This window comes from Nymphalis io, chromosome 19 (genome assembly GCF_905147045.1).
Source record: "Nymphalis io chromosome 19, ilAglIoxx1.1, whole genome shotgun sequence".
NCBI classification, from domain to species: domain Eukaryota; kingdom Metazoa; phylum Arthropoda; class Insecta; order Lepidoptera; family Nymphalidae; genus Nymphalis; species Nymphalis io.
The window spans coordinates 1366495-1377032 of record NC_065906.1 but is presented as its reverse complement, the minus strand read 5'-3'; the positions used below and the strand labels follow the sequence as shown (position 1 = coordinate 1377032).

At 32.5% G+C, this 10538-nt stretch overlaps 1 protein-coding gene across 1 annotated transcript; it reads right to left on the bottom strand.

The window, feature by feature from the left end:
• Positions 1–4077: 4077 nt before the first annotated feature.
• LOC126775907 (uncharacterized) lies at positions 4078–6934 on the bottom strand. Its single transcript, XM_050498073.1, has 3 exons — positions 6900–6934; positions 5133–5378; positions 4078–4332 (listed from the first exon to the last, which is right to left on the bottom strand). Exons 1-3 carry the CDS (start codon positions 6909–6911, stop codon positions 4150–4152), a joined length of 441 nt encoding a protein of 146 aa, XP_050354030.1. The 5' UTR covers positions 6912–6934; the 3' UTR covers positions 4078–4149.
• Positions 6935–10538: the final 3604 nt, after the last annotated feature.

Sequence of the window (10538 nt, the reverse complement as noted above, 5' to 3'; positions counted from 1 at the left end):
CCATTTATGTTCATAAAATAATATAGCGAGTCGAAGTATTTAACGGTAATTTTTATCGTTGTGCAGTTAGCAAAGGTTACTACTAAGCAAGCAAACATTAATTTATTTACAATGTTGGCAATAATTTAAACTCATAATGCCAGGATTGTTGAAGGCTATATTATAAATTCTGGAAATCACGAAGAGACGTTAATAATTCTGCACCTTATCTCTCACTGATCGGTAGATTGATATCCCACTGGACTATAAGAGTGACAAAATAGAGAATGCACACACATTTGCCATAGTAGCTATCTCCTGCACAAGCGGCCATTCTCTGAGATTGCGTGCCGAGTATTTTCTGGAAAAAAAATATTTTAATATTATTCAAAACGAGAATATAATGGATCAAACTTTGACTAAAATTACAATATTTTATTTGCAAAGAAACATAATGGTAAATACTTGTCGTTTTATTTTTCAAGACTAATTTTCAAATGTTTTTACAGAAAGTTTAGGCTTCGTGTATATGGCAATCACAGCCGCACCGGCGCGCGGCGCCGGATCGAATACATGTTAAAATCGCACTAGTGACGTTTGTATTGCGAATGACCCATTGACAATAACTAGAAGCAAATGTATTTTTTTAAACAATAACTCATAATGTTCTTGATGTTAATGTTGTCTGAAAAAAAGTCTCCTACAAACAATAGCAAGAACGAAGTGACGAACGTAGAAAGTGATAAATGTAAGCCCTGGGAAGACAAGGATATTATATATGTATCCCGAATTTCCCGTTATTAGTGAAACGTTAAAATATTACTAAGAAAAATATTTGGAATATATACAAAAGTGTATGAAGTCTCACGACAGCACGCGGCCCGCACGCGTATTTATTCACTAAGTTACGTCCCGGCGTACGTGTTGCGGCGCCGTGTACTCGAAGCCTTAGGGTCTTCGACTCTACATGGCATAAAATTGCAATTTCAATTTAACCCCCCTCTGAGAGGATCATAATAGAGTTGAGATCAATAAAATCATAATTAATATGATGCCAACTTGCAATAATGAGATCTATTCCTTAAGTTTTAAAGGTTAGTTTGATATTTAAATAATTTTAAAGCATAAAACTTGAAGCCTTAATAAAATGAGAGATATATATGTACGATCCTTGCGGTTTATTTTAACTAATGATGTTATTTAAACAATATTGTTTAACTACACTTTATTAAAAAAAATGATAAAATATACTGAATATCCTCATTACCAATTTACAAACGACGTAACATCTTAGCTCCCAAGGTTGGTGGTGCATTGGTGATGCCAATGTATATGGGCTTTTATCTTACACACTTACTTTGTGGGAGGACTTCTTGCAAGCCCATCTTGATAGGTACCACCCACTGATAAGATATTCTACCGTCAAACAGCGATACCAAGTATTTCCGTTGTGTTTTGGTTTGAAGTATAAATAATAATAAAAAAATAAATAAGATTATTTAAAATGATTTTCGTAGTTGTAAGCTTTCCAACTTTTCATGTCTATTGCGATATTAAAATTGTTATATGTCTTATATTATAGCGCGAGGTATAATAAATTTAAATGTTGTAAATGAATATTGCAGTAATTAGTGTCCCGTTAATTATTGAAAAATGATTAATGAAAATGTACATAAGTTATAATATCTTAATTAATGTTTCTATATTTCATTTTGTACGTAAATATTTTCAGATTAATAGTCGTCGGTGTTGATTAGTCTGATATACACATAATAATAATAATGTCCTCCAGACCGATTTCGGCCACGGCGGCCAATCCCAAGAGAGATTAGCCAACTACGCAGGAGATATTATAGTGCACAAGTGTGTGCGCAAACACAGATGCACTCTCTATTCCCTAACTCTCATAATCCGATGGAAGGGCAATCCGACACGACCGGAAAAAGTTCAGGCGCAGGACCAAAGGCTTTACGTGCTTTCCGAGGCACGGGATTGTACACACTTCCAACTTCCAGACTCCGGGCTGCTACTAAGAATTTTCTGACAGAAAAACCCAATAACTTTTTATTGGCCCGACCTGGGAATTGAACCCAGGATCACCGGGTCTGCGGCCTTATAACAAGCCACTAGACCAACGAGGCAGTCAAAGACAGGAGGGTATACACATATATGAATACTAGAGTAGGTTTTTATTCTATACACTTACTAACGCGCTTCTATATGGCACAGATTATATACCGTCCCATGACAATTGGTTTATATAAACAGGTGCAAATATTATATATATTTTAATGAATGCTTTATAATATCGAAGGTAATGCGTTAAAATAATGTATTATATAAGATATAAATCGCATCCGAGATCGTCGACCCGAGCCTTGACCGTTGCAGTGAAAGTGGCCGGACCGCATACTTATCTAACGTACAAGTATCTCGATCCGATTCTGCAAGGAGGTTATGTTTTAATGAGAACTTTATGCTGTATGCGGCTTTACTTGTGCACGATTAGCAGAGACCAAGAACAAGAGGATTATTATTTGATTTCATAGTGTGAGTCTACTTTACTATTCGTTGTTAATGGATGGTCACCATGTCATCGATTAGTTCAAATATAACGTATAATTAATATTAATATCCAAAATTGTTTACTAAGTATTTACTAAGTATATTAAGTGGGTATACGAAGAAAATTGTGCACGAGAAAATTCATACGAATCTGTTTTGTAATTTTATGAATAAAATAAAATATACGGATGTAAGAAATAACTTTATGTGAGGATAATAGTTCCCTCACACTTAATCCGATCGGAAGACAAGCCCGATACGACTGGAAACAGTTCAGGTGCAGGAGATTTACGTGCTTTCCGGGGATTTGGTGGTCGCTCGCCCGGGTAGGAAAGATGCAGTCATCACATACCAAACAGCAATACGTGGTATCTATGTGTTTGAAGGTTGACTGAGCTAGTGTAAGTGTAGGCATACAGGTCATCTACAAGGGGTGGTGACCACTTATTATCAGGTGGCACATTTGCTAGTCCGCCTACCTGTTATAAACTTTAATAAATGTAAAAAAAAAAGGTATTTTAAAATTCACAAGTTCCTTCCGACGTTGTAATTGGTCGAGCCAACTACATTAATTATATTTATTACGTTCAAGTTCTTTATACATTTTTTTAACGGATTTTAACATATAGAATTATTTTGGTCGTTCCCAAGAGCTAATACGTTTTAACTAAATTTTAAATATAAAACTAATTAAGACTAACATATACAATTCCGCTATAATAATTTTATAGTTAATTTTAATGAAGTTAATTTAATATTTCGTAGCCAAATACAATAAAATACAATTTTTTTTTTTTACTGAACCCCTTTTTAAATCCATTTCATTTTTATTATTCGTGTTTTGAAATATGTTTCATATTTAAATAAAGTACATTTTTTTTTATTATTATAGGCTTAGGCGTAGAGCAAAGAAGTTATTTGTGCGTGTATGTACATTGTATTGTTTTTAATTGATCAATGTTACAGTACATTGAAAATACAGAATGAAAATTGTTTGTCTCGTTAGCTTTCCGTTTAATAAATAAACGAATAACATTCGATAAATAAACGAATATTCTCTAACAAACTTACATACAGAAATGTCAAATATGAATCATGTCTCAAGTACGGTCGCTATTTAAATGTTGTTTTGAAATAAACAACGAATGACCGTTTAATATCGTTAACAGCTGTTTCTATTTAAATTGCAACAATCTAACCTTTGAAGTGAAAATATAACCTTTTAAAAAAGGTGTCCTGTAAATTGAATTGCTTCGAGTTCATTGGAAACCGGTATAAATTAATTATTTTTACATTCATACATACATACATATTAGTAAATGTTAGAATATTAAAACAATAAAATCTTATAAATTTGTCATATATTTAAAACTAAAAAAAAACAACAATAATTACACAATAGTCAACAACGATGCGAACAACAAACAACAGAACATAATTATTTGCACACAAATAAATATCACATTTGAATAACGAGGCGGTATACCACCGAAACTAGATTAAGTATATTTACAGTTGAACCGCTTATAGATATAACTGGTTCAGGCCAGTTCGTACTGGCTCAAACTAGTTAGCGAAGCTTACAGGGTAAGCTATGGCTCGCGTTTAGTGTTTGCCTCCCTTGTGGTGGTAGATGTGTTTGTAGACAGGTACGTGTACTGGGTAGGGCTTAGGAATGGGCACCTCGACTTTCTTTTCTACTTCAACGGGGTAAGGCTTCTCGACTTCATAGGGTACAGGCTTCTCGACGGTGTAAGGAACAGGCTTCTCTACCACTTGATGGACGACCTAAAATACAACATAGAATTAATTATTTTTTTTGTTTCTAAATTTGTTCCTTCAATCCTCGATATCAAATTGTAGTTTTTTTTTTTATATAGATTTTCTTCCTTCAATCTATCAGAACTATATTAAAAAAAAAAACAAAAAGCAAAACTACATTAATTATCTAACACGTAAATCCGAATTGCTAATCTTGAAATGATAAATTTGAAATCTTGGTTCATTTTGCAGCAATTTTTTTAAACCCGCTCACGGTCCAGTAACTCAAAACTGACTTTCATCTTTACATAATAACGTAAATGGTGCCAATACACTAGTCTATCGCAAAAACACAATAGACATGATATAATAGCTCCCACGACCGGTGAAAATAATCGTTGAATAAGAGAAAAGTAATGGTTTTATTGACGTCGCGACATTGTTGACAATTCGTTTAATGGGATTATAATTACAATTTGAATGGTTTATGTGTTTTGTCAATTGGCATTTGTATTGTATTGCGAACAATGTACGTTTCTGAAAATTCAGATCGTGATGCCGAGGAATTAAAACGAACAAAAGAATTGGGAAAAGATAAAGGAAGACTTAATGATATGATTATTTGATATTAAAATATCTTTGCCTAATTGAAATATATGAAAGTATTTATAAATCAATAGTGTGTTTCCACAACGATATTTCGAATAGACGAACAAATTTTCAGTTTTCATTAAAATTAAAGTTCTCGTAGGTATTTATTTAATCTGATTTGACTTTGAAGTTGTTGTGTTATGTATTACTTGGTGCAGTATATACGCATAGCTCACCTTGTACACTGGGACGTGAATCGGTTGTTCAACTGTAACGTGCACGGGGTAAGGCTGGGGGATGGGTATTTTAACGTATTGGGGCACGGACACCGCGACCGGGTGAGGTACTGGAACCCCTATCTTCTTCACCACGGTCACGTGGTACGGCTTGGTGTGCTCCGAGTGGGAGTGACCTTCGGGCTCCCATTCATCGGAGGGTCGCGCACTTGAATACGCGATCAAGACGATGAGGACTGTTGTTCTCTGGAAAAAGAACACAAAACATTACCGAACAGCACAAAAATACATCATAATTAAATGAATAATTGACGTAGGAACTTAAGAAATTGTCATTGATATCTTATAATATCGTTTTCTATAATACAAACTATCTCTTTCACTTTGACTCACTTACACGTACTAAAATTTAATATGAATTAAAGAAATATGGAAGCTACATATATAATATTATATTTTTAGTTAATTTTCATATAGGATATAATATTATAAAGATTTTGTATTTAATTAACGTACCATATGATTTAGTTGGTGAAGAATATCTATCTATTTCTTGTCAACTGGTAAATCGTCAACTACCTTCCAAATCGGTGGTATATTTTAATCTAATTAAAACTTTTAAAATGCGGATCCAAAAGATTAAAGAGCCTTAATGAAGTATGTTTTGATTTTTGAATAACGGTTCTTTTATATCATTATTGTCTTAATTATATAAATTAAAGAAAAAAATATATTAATTTTATTATATCATAAATTGGTTTTCATCAATACATTACGATCAATTTGATTGATTGAATCGTAATTGTTAAGTATAATATGTTACATCCTGAATTCAATCATTAATTTTGACATTTAAAACGTATATATAAATAATTTATCAACTATCAAATTATCTACTGATTTTTTTAAAAATTTTTTTTAATGGTCCACAAAACAAAATGATAATCAAACAAAATGCACTGTCAAAATTGATTTTGGGAAATATACAATTCATTTTTATCGACGCAGACACGACACGCGTTTAAAATTTGACCAAGTATAAATAAGCGTCTAAACTACGATAACAATGAAGACTTAATCTTACAAATTATTTTAATGAAAGTTTAACTGACGCGTTACCACCAATTAAATATAATTCTATTATAGAACATAATTCGCGAAATGAATGCCCTCAATAGAGCTATTATCAAGAGGAGCGAGGAAGTAGAATCAAACCTTTCACCGAGCGATCTATCTTTTTACGTAACACGGACCTCGCCTAGATATAAACGTTGTTTTTAATCTAGACAATAGAACAAAGTAATTGCTTTTATAACACACTCGTTCCTAATCGAGGAAGTTAATTTTTTTAATCTACTTCTAATCTTGAGCAAAGATCTAAAATAAATAAAATATTTTTGATATATATATATACATATATACATTTAAAATAATATTCATTAAAGTTTAAATTGGTTTCAAAACGCAATTTTTATCGCACTCTACATTATGGCTTAGTAATTAAATATAAAATTAGTTTTTTATAGTTACTGATATAATTTACACATTTAAAATACTGTAAATATAATTTATTCTGAATTAATTAATTTAAGGAGTGAACAATTATTTAGAAACATACAATTGGAGTAAAAATTTATAGCACTTATAAAGTACTTAGACGGTAATACAACTATTTTTTATCTGTGATAATTTATGTCAAAAATATTTCAAATTACTTCCTATGGCTTGAATTGCGTAATAGGTTAAAAATGTAAAGAAATAACTTACGAATGCGATCATGTTGATGGAATTAGGTTGTGTTGGCTTCTTAGTATTGACTGATGCAGTTTCCGTTCCCCACGAGCGTTTTATACTTGGTGAAATGAACAACGCGCCTTTCCATTCAGTGATAGGTTCTGCTTACCGAGATCACTTATATAAAATTAATCTTGCACTTCTCCCGCAATGCACGGCATACATTGAAGAATTAGATGTATGTCAATGTATAGTCATAAGTTTTAGTCAGCGATGTACATCTTCGTAAATTTATTATAGTTTATTTGATTCACGGAATGACATGATTACGATTTGATAGTACGCTTGCAGCGTAATAGGACCTTTTTTTGCTATTTTTATATTTATATGTTGCAGTTTTGTTTTTTTAAGAGATATTTGATGGTAGAAAGTCTTGTAAGGTATGTAATTTATTAAGATTCCGTTTTATTTGTGCTAAAACTTGATGCACTTAATATACTTAATATTTTTTATCATAATAATCCATACCTTGCGACTTTCTTTACTTTACATTCAGTCGTTTAAATTTTACCTTTTTGACAGCTTATTTACTTCTCCACGGCTCAAACTATATATTTACCATATTGTGATAAAAATCGGTTCAGCAGTTAAGACGTTATAGACAAAACATTAGATTTGAATGTATCAAAATTGTATCTGATCATCACGCCTCATTCTTCATCATTGCTTGATGATTACCTGAGTAGTCGTATCTAGCACTGACAATAATTATGTAAGTCTTAGAATATAAGGGGTTATGTATCGTGTATAAGCTGAGATGGCCCAGTGGTAATAATGTGTGAATCTTAACCGATAATCGTGGGTTCAAACCAGGGCAAGCATCACTGAATTGTTATGGGCTTAATTAGTGATTATAATTCATCTCGTGCTATACAGTGAAGGGAAACATTGTGAGGAAACCTGCATGTGTCTAATTTCACTGAAATTCTGCCACATGTTTATTCCACCAACCCGCATTGGAGCAGCGTGGTGGAATATGCTCCATACCTTCTCCTCAAAAAAAGGGAGAGGAGGCTTTAGCCCAGCAGTGAGACATTCACAGGCTGTTACTTTACTTTACTTTTACTTTATGTGAAGTCAAAGCTTTGAACATCATTATTCGTTTGTTCGTCGTTGAGAGAATAATTGGGAATGCTTTTAACGTGGATTAGTTTCCAACCAATGCACTGGTTGGCTACTTATTACCTCGGTCGATGGATGTACATGTCAAATATCCTCATTTATCGTAAAACTTATGTCTCGTCATCAACCGGATCATTTTATTTTCCCCCGAGAGTTCAGCTGAGACAAACAAAGCACGGCACGGGAGGAGCAGTGAAATTGAACCAGGCTCTCTTGTCAGGAATGGTCTATGCAGAGGTTTTAGTTAGTAGGAATCGCACATGGTTAGGTTCCTTAGGATCCAGGTATCTTCCGATGATTCCCTATGCGTCAAAGCACCTCATATCTACAATATATATCAATGACAGAAAATGTATTTCATGACGTTTTCAACACGTTCGTTATTTAAATTTTATTTTATATTCATTTTAAATGTTTATTTATCAGAACATTAAAGAAGATGAAATATATAAAGCTGATAACGAGTGAATTAAAAGCGTGTGTTAATGTCAAATTACTTATATAGTTAGTTTGCATATTATGATAATTACTATAACATTAGGTCCTAGACATTTTAATAGCTTTTATTAAACTTCACCTGTTAGTATGTCTGAGTCAATGCCAGTTCCAAAACCAGTTCCAAATAACCGATTAAGGGGGAATTTTGTAAACACTTTTGCTAATGACAATACAATGAAACGAATATCTTTTAGTACACTACGTACTAAATAATATTCTTTTAAATAAAACTTCTTCTCTAGTCTACCTGGTAGGGCTTTGTGCAAGTCTGTCTGGATATCACCCACTGCGTTACGGTTTGAAGGGTGAGTGAGTATAACTGCAGGCACAAGGGACATAACATCGTTGTTCCAATGTTTGGAGATGGTTAATATTTCTTCATGTGCAAATGTCTATGGGTGGCAGTGCTCACTTAGCTCTTGGTTCCCACCATCAAGTGACCTACTTGCTCGCCTAAACCACATAAAACAGCAAAACATAAAATACCTATTTTTACGAAACTTGATGTTGGATAACTTATTTTACTCGGTGGTAGGGTTTTGTACAAACTGGTCTAAGTAGGGCTTACTGTTAAGTGGTTACACTCATCAGTGATTATACCATCAAAAATTAAAATCCACTGCTATGACTCGGTTTGCGATGATAACGAGTGAGCCTGTGTTATTACAGGCGTCTTAGTTCTCGTGTGCCTTGTGGTACACCCCTGTGAGCTTAAGTCATTGGCTCCGTAGCTGATGCTAACTTAAGCCAATTTATTCAATAAAAATAAGTAAAAAAAAATTGACAGATTTTGATAAAACCTTGTATAGATATCTCTTTTTCATTTGATTTTATAGTTTTATCTCGTTCTACAACTACGAAACTTACATATATGGATTGTAAATAAATATAAACATATATTGCATATGTTAACAATAGGGTTTCTAGCCACGTCAATAAATATAATGTTATTTTTATGACCAAAATAATCGTAGTATTTAACTTCGAATACAGTCGTCATCTCTCAAATTAAAGTCAGAACTGATAAAAATCTCTTCACCATCTTAATCGTAATCTTTATGTAGAAATCTTATTTGTTTTCATTTTTCATTACAGACTTGAAACAATTTAGAATTACATTGCAAGTCACTTTTAACTTTTAAAAGTATATTTAAAAAAAAAACGTTCGGAATTTAAAATATACTTTCCACAATTCTCGATTTAGTAAAAGTGCGAATAATTTTTAAACGATTAACTTCTTTGTTTGTTAACGTATGTTGGTCAAACAAATAATAAGGTTATGTTATGTTTTATTGTCGATATTTAAGAGATGCACAAAAACTATATATTTTCATATGAATAAAAATCGAGATACGAAAAAAACAGCTTCTTGCAACTGCATAAAATTAAATTTTAATCGAACATCATAACCGGCTCAGTTGCGGTGAGGTAATAAACATACATAATTACTTTCGCGTTCACATTTGTCTGAAATCATAGCAGAAAGTTACCACTGCACTACGTAGAACTTAAATTAACGTCCGCTAAATACACTAATATGGAAACGGATTATGTCTGCGTCTGTATATGGAGCCGTAAACACTTTCTCCGTAAGATAATGGTTGACGACATGCTTTGGTATATCGATTACGGGAAGCTATTCGGTAGGGTCGATAGAAAGTATATATGTCATATATATATATATGACATATGTGATGTATATATATATATATATATATATATATATATATATATATATATATATATATATATATATATATATATACATACATTTCGTAGAGTGATATATATTGTTTTATATACTAAATTATGATTACAAGAAGGGTCGATAATGTTTGCAGTGGATTTTCATGTGTCTATAATTCATCTCGTGCTCGGTGGTGAAATTAAACATTCAAGGATGTAGGTTACGAGTGTCGGATCAAAACCAAAATAATATCAAATGAATATGGTGTTGATCTATTGTCTATACGATTTTAACGTACGTAACGA